The sequence below is a fragment of the Gadus chalcogrammus genome, chromosome 19, assembly GCF_026213295.1.
Source record: "Gadus chalcogrammus isolate NIFS_2021 chromosome 19, NIFS_Gcha_1.0, whole genome shotgun sequence".
NCBI classification, from domain to species: domain Eukaryota; kingdom Metazoa; phylum Chordata; class Actinopteri; order Gadiformes; family Gadidae; genus Gadus; species Gadus chalcogrammus.
Window position 1 is genome coordinate 2,156,950 of NC_079430.1, and position 17,920 is coordinate 2,174,869.

At 47.7% G+C, this 17,920-nt stretch overlaps 1 protein-coding gene across 1 annotated transcript in view; it reads left to right on the top strand.

Moving 5' to 3' along the window:
* notch1a (notch receptor 1a) overlaps positions 1-16,863 on the top strand; it is a 26,218-nt gene extending 9,355 nt beyond the window's left edge. Inside the window, exons 4-34 of the mRNA XM_056578001.1 lie at positions 1-33; positions 1,214-1,336; positions 1,590-1,823; positions 2,082-2,237; positions 2,452-2,637; positions 2,778-2,891; positions 3,402-3,515; positions 3,635-3,868; positions 4,146-4,256; positions 5,820-6,012; positions 6,114-6,259; positions 6,421-6,534; positions 7,140-7,259; positions 7,569-7,721; positions 7,968-8,196; positions 8,531-8,732; positions 8,884-9,037; positions 9,270-9,454; positions 9,553-9,685; positions 9,938-10,195; positions 10,303-10,415; positions 10,521-11,092; positions 11,242-11,679; positions 11,772-11,917; positions 12,019-12,232; positions 12,316-12,400; positions 12,519-12,681; positions 13,084-13,382; positions 13,675-13,822; positions 13,936-14,033; positions 14,137-16,863. The exon at positions 1-33 is cut by the window's left edge and continues 306 nt beyond it. Coding sequence (XP_056433976.1) covers positions 1-33; positions 1,214-1,336; positions 1,590-1,823; positions 2,082-2,237; positions 2,452-2,637; positions 2,778-2,891; positions 3,402-3,515; positions 3,635-3,868; positions 4,146-4,256; positions 5,820-6,012; positions 6,114-6,259; positions 6,421-6,534; positions 7,140-7,259; positions 7,569-7,721; positions 7,968-8,196; positions 8,531-8,732; positions 8,884-9,037; positions 9,270-9,454; positions 9,553-9,685; positions 9,938-10,195; positions 10,303-10,415; positions 10,521-11,092; positions 11,242-11,679; positions 11,772-11,917; positions 12,019-12,232; positions 12,316-12,400; positions 12,519-12,681; positions 13,084-13,382; positions 13,675-13,822; positions 13,936-14,033; positions 14,137-15,402 — 6,734 coding nt within the window. The 3' untranslated portion in view covers positions 15,403-16,863. The remainder of the gene's footprint in view (positions 34-1,213; positions 1,337-1,589; positions 1,824-2,081; positions 2,238-2,451; positions 2,638-2,777; positions 2,892-3,401; positions 3,516-3,634; positions 3,869-4,145; positions 4,257-5,819; positions 6,013-6,113; positions 6,260-6,420; positions 6,535-7,139; positions 7,260-7,568; positions 7,722-7,967; positions 8,197-8,530; positions 8,733-8,883; positions 9,038-9,269; positions 9,455-9,552; positions 9,686-9,937; positions 10,196-10,302; positions 10,416-10,520; positions 11,093-11,241; positions 11,680-11,771; positions 11,918-12,018; positions 12,233-12,315; positions 12,401-12,518; positions 12,682-13,083; positions 13,383-13,674; positions 13,823-13,935; positions 14,034-14,136) is intronic.
* Positions 16,864-17,920: the final 1,057 nt, after the last annotated feature.

Consider the following 17,920-nt stretch of genomic DNA (forward strand, 5'->3'; position numbering starts at 1 on the left):
GGGACACCGCCTACGAATGCAGCTGTTTGACAGGTAGCTAAAGGTTCTGCTTCATGTAGGCATGGCCACCGGGAGGGCAGCTCAGCTCAGGAGGTAGAGCGGGTTGACTTGTTGCAGGAAGGTTGCTAGTTAGATCCCAGCTCCTCCTAGCTGAGTTGAGGTGTCCCTGAGCAAGACGCCTCAACCTGACTGCCTCTGACGGGCTGGCTGTTGCCCTGCGTGGTCGACTCAGCCGTCTGTGTGGGACCCTTGGTAAGTCGCTTTGGAAAAAAGCGTCTGCTAAATGCCCTAAATGTAAATATAATGACTAGGCTTCGCCTACAATCATAGGACAATAATAATAATATCATAACTATCGACACACATGCTAGCTAACTAGAATGAGGGAAACAGTGGAATAGATTGACGATATGATACCAATGCACCGACCATAGTTTTACAGTTAAAGGTTGTTTCACTTTCTGGGTGCATTTAGTGCAGACCCCTTTCTTCCTGACCCGACTGTGTGTCTGTGTGTCTGTGTGTGCGTGTGCTCAGCGCTGATATTATTCCTCATCCCCCTGCAGCTACATTGATAAACATATAAACCCTACCTACAACCCACATGCTTTGTTTAGGTCAATTTCCCACTTTTCCAAAGATTCATTGGTTTGTCAGTTTTGAGCAACAGTTTTGAGGCATTCTGTTGGTCTCCATTCAACACAACAGATTTTACGATGAGTAGAGCGGCTGCTTAAGATAAGGCTGATCTCAACGAGAGGATCTCTACGTTTCTTTCTCGGTAATAATCAACACCTGCCGCTGTGCGGTCGCGTGGGTGTTTGTATGCAGGGTGATGTTGAAACCGCTCAGGACATCTGCCAAGTCGCCGGGCCGATGGGTGGTGGATCGTTGATCAGACAATGACGACGGTGAAGAAACCGCTCAGGGCTTTGATTTTAGAGAGGGTGCAGGATGAGTCCACCTGACAAAGAGTGACAAACCCAGGAGTATTCAGACAAAGAAGATACAATCATTATCTGTCTCCTGACCCCATATCAAGTACCGAGTGGAAGGGTGGGGCAGGGAGAGGTGACCTAATTGTGGGATATGTCGTGAAGGTGCATGGTAGATGGTATAATATTGCATTATATGTTAACCAGGCTTTCTCGGCTTTGTTTGTGGCTCGCTACGGTGTTGAGGTCGTTTTTTAACTCAACTTTCTTCCCCCTAGGATTCACAGGTCCAAACTGCGATCATAACATGGACGACTGTCTGGGACACACCTGTCAGAACGGAGGTGTCTGCGTGGACGGGGTGAACACCTACAACTGCAAGTGCCCACCGCATTACACAGGTAACCAAGCAACCGCCGTCAATGCTACACAGTAATACAAACGATTAGAATGATAAGTGAGATGAATAGGTAATTAATGAAATTATTATTTTTGTATTAAAAAATCCCAGCAGAAGAAGGTAGTGGGTTCAGTGTCCATTGTACCCAGTGTACCTGTAGGCATCCTCCCCTCTATCGGCTCCTTAATGAACTGCCTAACGATTTATCCGAACCACCCGACCCTAACCCAATCATGTTTCCTCTGGTGGCTCAGGCCAGTACTGCACGGAGAACGTGGACGAGTGCGAGCTCATGCCCAACGCCTGTCAGAACGGCGGTACATGCCACGACACGCACGGCAGCTACCACTGCGTGTGCGTCAACGGCTGGACGGGCGACGACTGCAGTGAGAACATCGACGACTGTGCGAGTGCCGCCTGTTACCACGGCGCCACCTGCCACGACCGCGTGGCGTCCTTCTTCTGCGAGTGTCCGCATGGACGCACAGGTGAGAAGAATGGTTAATGTGCACGAAGCTAGCACAAGGTTTGCTAGGACGCTTCTGAAGAATACTAGTCTGTTTACATGAACATACAAGTTAATATATCAAGTTAGACTTAATTAACTTTTTTGAGTTAGCACAAGGTTCCTCGAAATGTTGTGTTACTCAAGATGTTCAAATGAGCCATAAGTCTCATTGGACTGGCAGACATTGAGATCCACAGGAACTGCATTTGACAGAGAAGGCCCTGTGTTTCTCTCTCAGGTCTGCTGTGCCACCTGGACGATGCCTGCATCAGCAACCCCTGTCAGAAGGGATCCAACTGTGACACTAACCCGGTCAACGGCAAGGCGATCTGCACCTGCCCTCCTGGGTACACCGGCTCCGCCTGCAACCTGGACATCGACGAGTGTTCTCTGGGTAAGCAGGAGTTAGGAAGGCACTCCTACCCATCTCTGGGATTAGCGAGGCCTTGTTAGGTTGCTTGTCTAGATCTACTCTTATGTGTTCCTAATCACAGTGTTAAACTGGATTGGAGAGTTAATTATTTCTGCTCAGAGGGCTTAGGCCGGGTTAGGGGGTGTCGTATGAAGTTCTTTGAAACTGTAATGGTGATTGTTTTTGTACCTCCTAGGTGCCAACCCTTGTGAGCATGGCGGCCGGTGCTTGAACACAAAGGGCTCCTTCCAGTGTAAGTGTCTCCAGGGTTACGAAGGCCCTCGCTGCGAGATGGACGTCAACGAGTGTATGTCCAACCCCTGCCACAATGACGCCACCTGCCTGGACCAGATCGGAGGCTTCCACTGTATCTGCATGCCAGGTGAGAGGGCCGGTCCGTGGATAAGAGGCAGAAAAAAACGTTTTCGTTTGGTTTGATGCTCCGATACGCTTTGCTATAAATATATTTGGAAGACTTGTGAAAGATGGCTAAGGAAAGTTGTCTTTGTGTTTTTTCTTCAGGCTATGAAGGTGTGTTCTGCCACATCAACACAGATGAGTGCTCCAGTATGCCATGTCTGAACAATGGCAATTGTGTGGACAAGATCAATTCCTTCCACTGCGAATGCCCCAAAGGTATGGAACCCCACCTCCCAACACAGGTTTTTTTTATCACGTACTACTCTTAGCTACAACATCTGGGACTTCAAAACAAACATTGAATGCATAACCAAGCAGTCAATAGGTAAAGCCCATGAGTATAGTCTTGTTTGTTTTGAAGAATTAATGATTTTTTAAAGGTACATTATAGTCATAGTGAGTTCTTTCTAATAGTAATTTATAACCGGTTTTGTGGAACTACTCCAACATTAGCATAATAGGCATTGATGTTTGTCTAAGGACCTAAACATGCCACAGAGGTTCAGGGTCTGGGGTTAGAGACTGAGGTGGTAGCAAGCCTGATGGTTTAAACAAAGTGCTGAGTTAATGAGTAGTGCTGAACCAGCTTGTAAATCAGTGTTGAAATAGCAGCTCACATGCAAATGAACTCTTTTAATATTTAAGATACACATCATAGCTGTGTATATAAAATACAGAGGCAAATTGGGATTTAACTTGGAACTTTGTTGATGTTTTCTTTTTCAGGTTTTGCAGGTAATCTGTGTCAGGTGGACATTGACGAATGCGCCAGCACTCCCTGTAAGAACGGTGCCAAGTGCACAGATGGGCCCAACAAGTACACCTGCGAATGCACAGAAGGTACACAACAACACCCTCCTCACCCCACTCAATAGCTTTCATTTTTATTGACTTACAGTCTCTCTGTAGCCAAGAGTGGAATCCATGAGTTAAACAACAACCCCCCCCCCCCCCCCCAGGTTACTCCGGACAGCACTGTGAGACGGACGTGAATGAGTGCTACTCGGACCCGTGTCACTACGGCACCTGCAAGGACGGCCTGGCCTCCTTCACCTGCTACTGTCGCCCTGGTTACACTGGCCGCCTGTGCGAGACCAACATCAACGAGTGTCTGAGCCAGCCCTGCAAGAACGGAGGCACCTGCCAGGACAGGGAGAACTCGTACATCTGTAGCTGTCCCAAGGGCACCGCAGGTCAGACCCTAGACACATCTGTAACTGCCATCACATCTGCATTGTATGGATTAGAATGGGGTAGGATAATTAGGGCGCTTGACTCCCAGTGGAAAGGTTCTGGGTTCAAATCCCAATGTCCACAGTCACCCTGTAGACATTTTTGAGCAAGCAGCCTTACCCTCACAGTCATTAATAACATGTATCTAAGAAAGTCACTGTAAGTCTATTTGCTAACTACTTTTACAGAATTGTGACTAGACTTGAACTAATCCCCCTTGTCCCCTTGTGCCTCCAGGTTTCAACTGTGAGGTGAATCTGGACGACTGTAAGAGCAAACCATGTGACTATGGGAGGTGCATCGACAAGATCAACGGCTACGAGTGTGCATGTGAACCCGGCTACACAGGTGAGCACCGGGTGGAGGGAAGGCTGGGGGTCTCAGGAGCTGGGGGGTGGGACTGATAGGACAGCTGGCTGATGGACTCGGCCCTGCCAACAATGGGATCGGATTGCCTCTGTGGGGATAGGGACAACAGACCCCAATCACACACACACACACACACACACACACACACACACACACACACACACACACACACACACACACACACACACACACACACACACACACACACACACACACACACACACACACACATAAGGGGCACACAAAGGGGCTAACTTTGTTTGCCATTTGAAAAGCCTCCTGAAAGTGTGTGTAAAGTGATATTTTAAAAGGGAGGGCTGGGTCCCCAAACAAGTGCTTCACTGTGCGGAGTCACATGAAATGAGTCCACCATCCCCCGTCCTCCACTTCTATCCTTGTTAGTTGTAATCACAGAGTACAAACATTAAATAGCTTATGAACCGACCCTTAATTAAGCCCAACTCTAAGACTTTAGTGGGTCTTCTGCAGGCCTAGCTGCGTTTTCCCATAGGGATCCCCTTACACGGCCCCGTGAATCGGTTCCGACTGGCACTGGTGTGTGAGATTAGGTTAGAAAAGGGACAGGGAGTGTGTGTGTGCTCCCCTCCCCCTCTCCATCTTGTGTGTCCTCTCGGTACTGAGTGTCCTGGACTTTGCCGGCTTTAGACACAGAGGAACAGAAGCCTATTGTAGTCGCAAAGCAGGCGGTTGGAAACTCCCCCTTTTTGAGATTGATTGAAGAGCAGGGGGGGGGGGGGGGGTGGCTGTGGATTGGGGGTGGGGTCGATTGTTAATCGGCCATGTGTGAAATGGGGACTGGCCTTCTGTCCCCGTAAACAGCTCCTGGCTTCCCCTTGGTTGGCGGAAGTGTGTGCGTGTGTCTTTTGGGGAAGTCTGCCCCTCTGTGTGTGAGTGTGTGTGTGTGTGTGTGTGTGTGTGTGTGTGTGTGTGTGTGTGTGTGTGTGTGTGTGTGTGTGTGTGTGTGTGTGTGTGTGTGTGTGTGTGTGTGTGTGTGTGAGTGTGTGCATATATATGCAGATGCATGAAAAGGGCACCATCTTCCCTTCTCAGACCAAGCTGCCACCACTCCCTCCCCCCCCGTCTATTCAATGAACTCCCCCGAGAGAAAGGGGACCTGGCCGGGTCAAACTTCCTCCAGAGAAGCGCAGTTAGGGAAATAGTAGACCCTTTTACTGTCCAACTAGTTCTTGAACTCTATAAAACAAATAAATACAACAAAACTTTCAACTTGAAGTAGTATCAAGCAGGATAGTCAACAGTTACTATGGTGTTAGATTATGTGTTGCTTTTATAAATGCAAATTACTTGTTATTGTAAAATTGATAGCGATTGGTAATTATTGATACCGTTTAAATTCAATCAAAATTGTAGCAGGCTGAATGAAGATGAAATTTCTGAATAAATGTTCAGATGACCTAAATATGTAACAGTCACTGTATGAATGCACTACAAATCAGGTACATATTCCTTATCATGGCGTACATAAATGACATTATCTCATATCTCACACGTATCTTCCAGGAACGATGTGTAACATCAACATCGACGACTGTGCCATCAACCCGTGTCACAATCGGGGCACCTGTGTGGACGGCATCAACAGCTTCACCTGCCTCTGCCCCGAGGGCTACAATGATGCCACCTGTCTGTCACAGGTGGACGAGTGCGACAGCAACCCCTGCATACACGGCCGCTGTCACGACCTGGTCAATGGGTGAGCAGAGAGCCCTGAGAATGAGCTAAAGAAACCAGAATGACTTTCCGAGGGTGCGATTTAAAACTGGACAGCTCTGACCTGACTCTCTCTCCTCGTAGGTACAAATGTTTCTGTGACCCGGGCTGGAGCGGGCCCAACTGCGACTTCAACAACAACGAGTGTGAGTCCAACCCGTGCATGAATGGGGGCCTCTGCAAGGACATGACGAGTGGCTACCACTGCACCTGCAGAGCTGGATTCAGTGGTAAGTCTCACCGACCCAGACCTCATTCTTATGTCGGTATACACCCCACTTCCTTTCTGTGTAATCATCCCATTCCCCTTGTTTGTTAGTGAGGTACAGAAGCGGTGGTGGTAACCCAAATCTAACCAGTGTGTGTGCTTCTTCTAATCTGGGTGATGTAGGACCTAACTGCCAAACTAACATCAACGAGTGTGCGTCCAACCCCTGCCTCAACCAGGGCACTTGCATCGATGATGTGGCGGGATACAAATGCAACTGTTTGCTGCCCTATACCGGTACGCTATGTTCCACCGCCTCACTGACCGTACTGTAGTGTGGATGTATTGATTAGGGTGTTGATGCAGGGATTCATTATCAGCTCGGAAAACACGGATTTGCTCTGCCAAAAGATGAAGACTTTCAGAGATAGCCCAGCAGCCCCATTTTTGTATTAGAAAACACCAGCCAGACATCATGGCCCCTGACAGAAAAACATCAGGAAGAAGGCCCACGGACTAGGGATGTATATTTTGGTCATTCCCATATGGAAAGCTACGCCTGTCAGTGTAGGGATAACAAGTGTATGTGTGTGTATGTATGTTTTGGAACAACACCCATAACATTAGGCTGGGAACTGAAGGGCCTCCAAACCCCATTCCCTGTGCAGCCACGTCCTGTTTCCTGTCTGATATAAAACAATAGCAGGAAGTTGGAAGGTGCTTCCTGCCTGGTCAGATCACCGTGGAAACCGATAAGGAAGTGACATGATAACTGTTGCTTTAGTATTTCTGTTAAAAGATCTGAAACAGGGACCGTGGATAAATGGGACATACTTAAATTTAATTAAGTGTAACTGGAAGTTGTTATTTACTGCCTTGCTCACGGGTCTTTAAACCCCCAGGGGACAACTGCGAGACCCTGCTGGCCCCCTGCAGCCCCCGGCCCTGCAAGAATGGTGGTGTGTGCAAGGAGGCAGAGGACTACCAGAGCTTCTCCTGCATCTGTCCTGAGGGCTGGCAAGGTACCTATCCACATCATCCATCCATCTATATCTTTATCACCCATCTATCTATCTACATCATCCATCCATCTATATCTATATCATCCATCTATCTATCCACATATCATCCATCTATATCATCCATCTATCTATCCACATCATCATCAATCTATATCTATATCATCCATCTATCTATCCACATCATCATCCAACTATATCATCCATCCATCTATCCACATCATCCATCCATCTATCCAGATCATCATCCATCTATATCATCCATTTATCTCTCTACATCATCTAATGATACTATTGCTCTAAATTCTAAAGGACAAACATGTGAGGTGGACATCAACGAATGTGTGAAGAGCCCCTGTGGTAATGGGGCCACGTGCTTCAACACCGTGGGGGGCTACCAGTGCAAATGCCTGCCAGGGTACTCGGGCCAGAAGTGCGAGACCGACGTGGATGACTGTAAACCAAGTACGTAGCGAAAAGATACAAAATACATGCCTGTTGTTCATGGTAGTTAGCTGAGATAGCAAGGTTCTGGGTTCAAACCCTTATGTCTATATTCTACCTATGCAAATCTCTAACCGAGGGTCTTACACCCTACATCCTCAGTAATGCAGACAACAATTTACAATCATTCATTTTTGGTAAAATCATACAATTGTCCTCAAAAAGCCCTCTTGGATGCTGACTCATCCATTCATGAACCATCCTCAGACCCTTGCAGTAACGGCGGCCTGTGTCGGGACGGGACCAACACCTTCGTGTGCTCTTGCCTGCCGGGCTTCCGCGGGGGCCGCTGTGAGGAGGACATCAACGAGTGCGACAGCAACCCCTGTAAGAACGGAGCCAACTGCACCGACTGTGTCAACAGCTTCACCTGCACCTGCCCGGCCGGTTTCAACGGCATCACCTGTGAGATCAACGCCAACGACTGCACCGAGAGGTAAGTCTCTCAGGGATGTCCTTTGATCAATGATTGAGTTAGTTAGTAAGTTGGTTAGATAGTTGGGTAGTTAGTTGGTTATCCTTGTATTTGAGCCCTTGGGCTTCACAGAAAAGTACAATATCTCTGGAAAAAAAAAAGCGGTGTCATAAAAGCATTCATTCTAATTCTTTATGTATTGCAAATATATCCAATCTTGTATTTCCCATCAGGGATCGGTCTTAATCGATCGATATTAAGTTTTGATAAGACATGTATGGTACTATCATAGCTCTGACATGCGCTTCATGCGGAGATTTAGAACAAAGTTAAATAATTTGTATTGTCCCTCCAGCTCCTGCTTCAACGGCGGCACCTGTGTGGACGGCATCAACGCCTTCACCTGCCTGTGTCTGCCTGGCTTCACCGGGAGCTACTGCCAGCACGACATCAACGAGTGCGACTCCAAACCCTGCGTCAACGGAGGCACCTGCCAGGACAGCTACGGGACGTACAAGTGCACCTGTCAGCATGGATACACAGGGGTCAACTGCCAGGTAGGAGAGCGACATAGGATCGTATTGATCAACATCGCATAGGGACTCAAATGTTATTATATTTAGTTTGATCACATCTGGCAAACAGATTATTTGTATACAATTTATATAAAATATTATAATTATATAAAATTTGTTTTCCGCGCTCTAGAACCTTGTGCGCTGGTGCGACTCGTCCCCCTGTAAGAACGGAGGGTCGTGCTGGCAGCAGGGGGCATCCTACACCTGCCAGTGTCAGACGGGCTGGACCGGCATCTACTGCGATATCCCAAGCGTGTCCTGCGAAGTGGCGGCCAAACAGCAAGGTAAACCTCAGTCAACCCCGTCTTCAGTCAAAATCAATGGAGGAATTAAAGTCTATTTGTTTTAGACTATTATTCTAGAACTATCAAACTAATTCTCTGACTCTCTCTCTCTCTCTCTCTCTCTCTCTCTCTCTCTCTCTCTCTCTCTCTCTCTCTCTCTCTCGCTCTCTCGCTCTCTCGCTCTCTCGCTCTCTCTTTCTCTCTGTCTCTCTGTCTCTCTCGTGTCCCTCAGGTGTGGAAGTGGCTCTGCTGTGCAGGAACTCGGGCCGGTGCTTGGATGCAGGGAACACACACTACTGTCGCTGCCAGGCGGGCTACACCGGCAGCTACTGCCAGGAGCAGGTAGACGAATGTTCCCCCAACCCCTGCCAGAACGGGGCCAGCTGCACCGACTACTTAGGAGGCTACAGCTGTGAGGTAAAGGAGCTGACGCTAAGACTCGGTTGATTTGGATCTTTGTTTTCCTAAATAAATAGTTTGAGTGTCTAATACGGGTCTATGTTTGTGTATTGTAGTGTTTGCCAGGTTACCACGGGGTTAACTGCTCAAAGGAGATCAATGAGTGTCAGTCCCAGCCTTGCCAGAATGGGGGTACCTGCATTGATCTTATAAACACCTACAAGTGCTCCTGCCCCCGAGGAACCCAAGGTATGTGCATACATAAACAATGGACACACACATACACACACGCACGCACGCACACACACACACACACACACACACACACACACACACACACACACACACACACACACACACACACACACACACACACACACACACACACACACACACACACACACACACACACACACACACACACACACACACACACAAACACATACAAACGAGCACACTGTATTGTGTTATCTTGATGTTCACCGGATCTTCTCTCCCCAGGTGTTCACTGCGAGATCAACCTGGACGATTGCACCCCCTCCACGGACCCCCTCACCAACGAGCCCAAGTGCTTCAACAACGGCCGGTGCGTGGACCGGGTCGGGGGCTACCAGTGCACCTGCCCGGCGGGCTACGTGGGGGAGCGCTGCGAGGGCGACGTCAACGAGTGTCTGTCGGACCCCTGCGACCCCCGGGGGTCCTACAACTGCATTCAGCTCACAAACAGTTACCGCTGCGAGTGTCGCACCGGATACACAGGTACTTTAAACCTCGAGCAGAACGGCTGAACTCCCCCATGATGCTTTCAGGTGGATCAATCAGACAACCCACTTCCCTATTAACTTTGTTTTTTTTATGCTTTCCAGGTCAACGTTGTGACAAAGTCTTTGACGGTTGCAAGAGCCGACCTTGTAAAAATGGAGGGACATGTGCTGTCGCCAGTAACACCCCACATGGCTTCATCTGCAAATGCCCTCAAGTTAGTCACAAAACAAGAAATATCATCATGCTTCACTTTGAGTTGACCATGGAAACCTTCCATTCCTCTGCGTCTTCCAACCATTGTGTCCTTTAATCCAATCAGGGCTTTACCGGATCGTCCTGCGAGTACGACTCCCATTCCTGCGGCAGCCTCAACTGCAAAAACGGGGGTACCTGCGTGTCGGGCCACCTTAGCCCCCGGTGCCTGTGCACTGCTGACTTCACCGGGTCCGAGTGCCAGATCCCCGCCAACAGCCCCTGCAACTCCAACCCCTGCTACAACGGGGGCACCTGCCAGGTCACCTCCGAGGCACCCTTCTTCCACTGTGGCTGCCCCAGCAACTTCAACGGCCTGCTCTGCCACATCCTGGACTACTCCTTCTACGGCGGGTTTGGCCGCGACATCACGCCGCCCCCGGAGGTGGAGGTGAGCTGCGAGATCGCCCAGTGCGACGAGTGGGCCGGGAACCATATCTGCGACACGCTGTGTAACAACCACGCGTGCGGCTGGGACGGCGGCGACTGCTCGCTGAACTTTGACGACCCGTGGCAGAACTGCTCGGCCGCGCTGCAGTGCTGGCGTTACTTCAACGACGGCAAGTGTGACGAGCAGTGCAACAGCGCCGGGTGTCTCTACGACGGCTTCGACTGCCAGGGCCAGGAGGGACAGTGCAAGTGAGTTTCCTCGCCGGTCGTTATTGTGTAGACTAAATAGATGAAGAGAAACGTTCTCTTTTTCATTGTGTGTACCTTTTGGTTATCATCCTGTTCTTTGTACTTCAATATTAATCCATGTATTAACCTCATCTCCTTGCCTCTTTCAGCCCTCTTTACGACCAGTACTGCAAGGACCACTATGCTGACGGCCACTGCGACCAGGGCTGTAACAACGCAGAGTGCGAGTGGGACGGCCTGGACTGTGCCAACAACATGCCCGAGAAACTGGCCGACGGGCATCTGGTCCTGGTGGTCCACATCCCCCCGGAGACGCTCAAGAACGGCTCCACCTCCTTCCTCCGAGAGCTCAGCAGTGTGCTCCATACTAATGTGGTGTTCCGGCGCGATGCCAAAGGAGAGCCGATGATCTTCCCGTATTACGGCAGTGAGCAGGAACTGGCCAAGCACAACGTGAAGCGCTCCACCGAAGGCTGGCCCGAGTGGGCGGCCATGCCGACAAACGTCATGGATCACATGAAGGACAGCGTGTCGGCCATGATGGGCTCAAGGAGACGCAGGGAGCTGGACCCCATGCAGATAAAAGGGTAGGTCACCTATTCCATTTGGACACACTGAATAAGTATTAACCTTTCCACCAGGGCCTTCATGTTAACATGTGGTTCCTCTCCGCTGGCAGGTCTGTGGTATACCTGGAGATTGACAACCGTCAGTGCTACCAACAGTCCACCGAGTGTTTCCAGAGTGCAACAGACGTGGCGGCCTTCCTCGGTGCACTGGCGTCCAGTGGCAACCTCAACGTGCCGTACATTGAAGCCGTCACCAGTAAGTCGCCCTGGTTCCAGGGAGGCTCTCTCTAGCGCATCTCACCCTGTTGATGGCGCTCTGGGCAGCATCGTGATTCTGCTGTGTTCCTTTTTCTTTAGGCGTGAGGCCTGTTCCCATCTCCTCCGAGCTCTATCCGATGTACGTGGTGTTCCTGGGCCTGGCGGCATTGGGCTTCATTTGCCTCGGTGTGCTGGTTTCACGCAAGCGGAGCAGGGAACACGGCCAGCTATGGCTGCCGGAGGGCTTCAAGGTGTCCGAACCCATCAAGAAGAAGCGAAGGGAGCCCGTCGGGGAGGACGCAGTCGGACTTAAGTACGTAGATTAATCAGTGATTTGATTTGATGTCAGTATTTCTTTTTTCATTTGTTTATACTAAGGTTCTTTTTTTCAATCAGGCCAATGAAGATATCTGACATCAACCTTATGGATGACAATCAGAACGAATGGGGCGACGAGGATCCAGACTGCAACCGCTTTAGAGTAAGACACATTTTGATCCGACATAACCATGTTGTCCATCCCAACCACCTCTTTGTTGAAGTATGTTGGTTCTGAGACGGAAATATAACCAAACCCCTTTCTGTTTGTAATCATCCAGTTTGAAGAGCAGGCCATGTTGGACCTCAGTGATCACACTGACCACAGGAAATGGACCCAGCAACACCTGGATGCCGCAGACCTGCGCATTGCCTCCATTGCCCCGACTCCTCCTCAAGGAGAGATAGAGAACGACTGCATGGACGTTAATGTTAGAGGACCTGGTATGTTCAAATACAACAACATGCAACATTTAGACTCCACAGCTCAACAAAAGAGAAGATATCTTCATTAGTATCACAATAGCATTGTCATTTATGCAAATATATACTGTATAAAGGCTAACTAAGCAGTGGGTATATGTATATATACTGTATAAAGGCTAACTAAGCAGTGGGTATATGTATATATACTGTATAAAGGCTAACTAAGCAGTGGGTATATGTATATACTGTATAAAGGCTAACTAAGCAGTGGGTATATGTATATATACTGTATAAAGGCTAACTAAGCAGTGGGTATATGTATATATACTGTATAAAGGCTAACTAAGCGGTGGGTATGTGTATATATACTGTATAAAGGCTAACTAAGCAGTGGTTATGCATCTCCCCCCCCCCCCCTAGATGGCTTCACCCCCCTGATGATCGCCTCCTGTAGCGGTGGAGGTCTGGAGACCGGCAACAGCGAGGAAGAAGAGGACCCCTCCGCCGAGATCATATCAGACTTCATCTACCAGGGAGCCAACCTGCACAACCAGACGGACCGCACGGGCGAGACGGCGCTCCACCTGGCCGCGCGCTACGCCCGCTCCGACGCCGCCAAGCGCCTGCTGGACTCCAGCGCCGACGCCAACGTCCAGGACAACATGGGACGCACGCCACTCCACGCCGCCGTGGCTGCCGACGCCCAGGGAGTGTTTCAGGTGCGTTGGGTCCCCCAGAACCTCACAGGAAGTTGCAGAATTAGTTTGAGTTTGTCTTTATCCTTAAACTGAAAACATACTATATATACACGTGGTATACGGGGAATGGGTTAACCTAGTGATGGTAGTTGGCACTTGGTTCTATGAACATCCTTACTGTACCGACAGTGGCATATTGTTGTTTCTCTTTCTTCTGACAAATGTACTTCTTATAAGTCGCTTTGGATAAAAGCGTCTGCTAAATACCCTGAATGTAGGGCATTGGTTTAATAACTTGTGTTTCATGTTGTAGATTCTGATTAGAAACCGTGCCACAGACCTGGACGCCCGTATGCACGACGGCACCACCCCTCTGATCCTGGCCGCACGGCTGGCGGTGGAGGGCATGGTGGACGAGCTCATCAACTGCCACGCCGACGCCAACGCCATCGACGACTCGGGTACATTGCAGACTTTACCTTTTTACTCTTTTATTTTTCCCATATATTTTTTATTATTTTGAGTTAACAGCGGTATTTTAATTCCATCTTTCTTTCCTTTTTTCTGCCATCAGGTAAATCTGCTCTTCACTGGGCAGCAGCTGTTAACAACGTGGAGGCGGCCATTATGCTGTTGAAAAATGGTTCCAACAAGGACATGCAGAACAATAAGGTGAGCAAAAATTCCAGGTCACCCAAATCTGCCTTAGGTATTTACATTGAGTTTACATTGTTATGAAGCCTTAACATTCAACTTTGTTCTGTTTGTTTTGTAGGAAGAGACACCTCTGTTCCTGGCAGCCAGAGAAGGTAGTTTTGAAACAGCCAAGGTCCTGTTGGAGCACTTTGCTAACCGTGAGATAACCGACCATCTCGACCAGCTGCCAAGAGACATTGCCCAAGAGCGGATGCACCACGACATAGTCCGCCTTTTAGACGAGTACAACCTGGTGAGGAGTCCGGGTCTTCACAGCGGCCCCATGAGCACATCCAGCCTGTCCCCTCCTCTCTGCTCCCCCAACAACTACATGGGCAACCTCAAGCCCTCCCACCAAGTAAAGAAGGTACGGAAAATCAGCTCCACTGGAAAAGGAGGCAAAGACGGAGGCAAAGAGATGAAATCAAAGAAGAAGAAGTCTCTTGACGGGAAGGGCAACCTGCTGGACTCCTCTGCGGTCCTCTCCCCAGTCGACTCTCTTGAGTCCCCCCATGGTTACCTGTCGGACGTGGCCTCGCCTCCCATGACCTCTCCCTTCCATCAGTCGCCACCCATGAGTCTCAATCATCTGCAGGGCAACGGAGACTCCATGATGGGCCAGATGAACATGGTCAAAGGCCAGGATATGAACGGCCTGTCTTTTGATCCCAACCCTCCGCGTCTCTCTCACCTGTCGGTGTCCAGCCCCAACAACCAAGCCTCTATAGGTGGCGCCCGAGGAGGCCAGTGCGATTGGATGTCCAGGATGCACATGGGTGTCGGACAACAGGGAAGCATGAGCCAGGGTCCGTCCATATCCCACAGCATCATCGGTCCTCTACACAGTGTCCCCACTGCCACGCTGTCCCAGATTATGGGCTACCAGGGTCTTCAGACCAGCCATCTCGGTCAATCACACATGATGCAGCAGCAAGCTCATTCCCGGCAGCTCCAGCACCAGAACTCCAACTCCACCTCCAATGGCGGCCAGCCGATGAACCAGAGTTTCCTCAGCATGGAGTTGAATGCGTCAGATATGCAGCAAAACAATGGGTCGGGTCACTCGATGCCCATCCACACCATCATACCCCAGGAGACCCAGATCATGGGAAACCAGTTCCTCACACCCCCCTCCCAGCACAGTTACTCTGGCCCAATGGACAATACACCCAATCATCAGCTACAGGTGCCTGATCACCCCTTTCTTACTCCATCCCCTGGCTCCCCCGACCAATGGTCAAGCTCCTCTCCGCATTCCAACATGTCTGATTGGTCAGAGGGCATCTCTAGCCCTCCCACAAGCATTCATTCTCAGATGAATCTCATCCCAGACCAGTTTAAGTGAAGACTTTTGTTTGAAATTGACGCAACCTTATCTGAGGGGAAAAACATTTACAGAGGAATTGTGATAAACCTCATGAAAGACTGAAGATTCTCATTTTCTATACATTTTTATACTAACAGCAATAACGGTTTAAGTAATTTTGTATTTATTTCTACTTTTTTTTCAAATGGATTATAAAGAAGATGGTTTTATATTTATGCTTTTGTTATTTTTGTTGTGTGAAAAACTGGGAAATGACTGACAGGAGTGTCAAATAGGGACTCCTAGATGTTTAAACACTGGGTATTTATTGGTGTCTTTTGTTGGTTGTTATATTCACTGGATTTTATTTTTAAGTCTTTTTTTTCGTTAATTCAAAAATCTTGACAATTGCATTGTCTGAGTTTGTTTGTACAAAGCTTTTTCTTTCTTTCATTCAACTTTTATAGATTTTTGTTCAAATGTCAGTATTAATTGATAAGTTTTAAACCATGTTATTTTAAAACCCAAACAAGTTTCGTTCACGAACTACCGCTCACTAAGTCTTATCACTGAGTTTGTGTAAGGTAAAAGACAAAATACGTTGAAGAAATATATATGGCATTCCTGGTAACACCACTAATAAGCAAATCTGCCTTTTTTGCTGGTAGAAAATATAGCACAGAGCAGATTGTAACCAGGTTGTTGTTCATAACATTGGACATTTGGGACCAGATGAAAAAAGGATCATACCAATTTTGATCCAAACACAAATATATATATAATGTGCCTCAAGTTTAAAAGTTACATTGTTATTACATAGCAAATGAACCTCAACCGACCTCAGCAATGGCCATTTTGCTTATTTAATGAACTATGGATGTGCATCTCTTTCTCCCATATTATGTCCGAAATGACTGATCACAGGTAGCATTGCAAACTTAGTATTAACGAAAATGTGACATTGGTCAAGAGATTTCATATGTAATGTGTATGGCAGTTTACAAATATGTTGAATTTGAGAACCTAAGACAATGTATTGAGATTTTCCTATAAAAGTCCCTTCCTAAACGGAGGACATGATGTACGTTTGTCAAAGAAATGGACGTTCAAATGACATCACCTGCACTTTGTTAGGAGTGCAGGGGGAGCGGGATGTAATGCAGCCACACACAAACACACACAGACGTACGCACAGGCACACACAAACACACACACACGCACACATACACATACGTACATACATACATACATACATAAGCAAAACATATGACCTATGCCTTAGACTTCAGTTATGCTATAAGCTTTTTGGTGTGCCATCCCAAGATTGTAACTGGCCCCCATTTGCCACTGGAGGCACCACTGATACAGACAAGAGAAAATGTTTGAAGATGTAATTTATTGTTGGATGTCCGTGCGAATTTGTAATTTGCGAAACATATTTCCTGCTTCAAAATGCCTTGTAAAAAAACGTCAATATTTCAATAAAGAACACTGTTTAGCTTTAATGTTCAATAATAGTCTTTTTTCCGGTTTCAAACAGTCTAAGCGGAACAAAGAAGAACCAATTTTTCCTTCCAAACAACGTGTACTGTACTTTTAGTGAGCGCTCCAGCATGTGGCGCTAACAAAGAACGTCTACTGAATTATAAGACAATAACTTTTAAATAAATCACAAGTCATTTGCGCACAGGATATTATGATCCTCTGCTACGGTCCGGTATGGTATGATGATAAAGGTTAAAGAATATTGGGGCTTCTTTTTATAAAATGCTTTTCAATTATTTGCCTCAAGGAGAGAGACTCGTTTCTGAACAAAATGCTTAAGTACATATTTTAAGTTATAAATATTAGAATGTGTCACATGGTCACATACGTGGGCATGTTACTGCTTTCAGATTCTACAAGATTACTACTACTACTATTATTACCACACGATTTTAGTATATTAGACGGCCTACAATATATTTCTATATTGTGTTGAGCTGGATAACTTAACTTATATATTAAAATATTGTACATAACTGTATGTGTAGGGCCGGATTATCCATAAAGCCACTTGGGCCCGTGCCCAGGGGCACCAACCATTGACAACCAGTGGGGGGGCACCGCATGAGAACTTGCAATATTCTTCCAACAACTTGCAATTGTTGGAAGAACATACATTACTCGTTCATTAGTATTAATTTCACAAAAAAACAATAATATAATAAATAAATAAATAAAGATGACCACTCCCCCTCCCCAATCTTTCAGAATTGATTTGGTCCACATGTGCGCGCAGATGTGCAAACGCTCAATTTGATAAATAGCCTAGGAGACCGCGATTATGACAAATGTTTGGGATAATCTGATCATATGCCTATCTATATGCCTGCATGCAGTTGGACAAGTTAGAAAATAACATTTGAGAACTCCCCTTGCTTATGTCGGATATTTTTGGCAGGGGGACAGCACGTGTGTGTGTCTGCTTTCTTCTGTCCTCACACTAGATGTCCTCCTTGAATGGGATTTATTTCTAAGCAACAGACATGATGACTGAGGATTTTTTTTTATTACA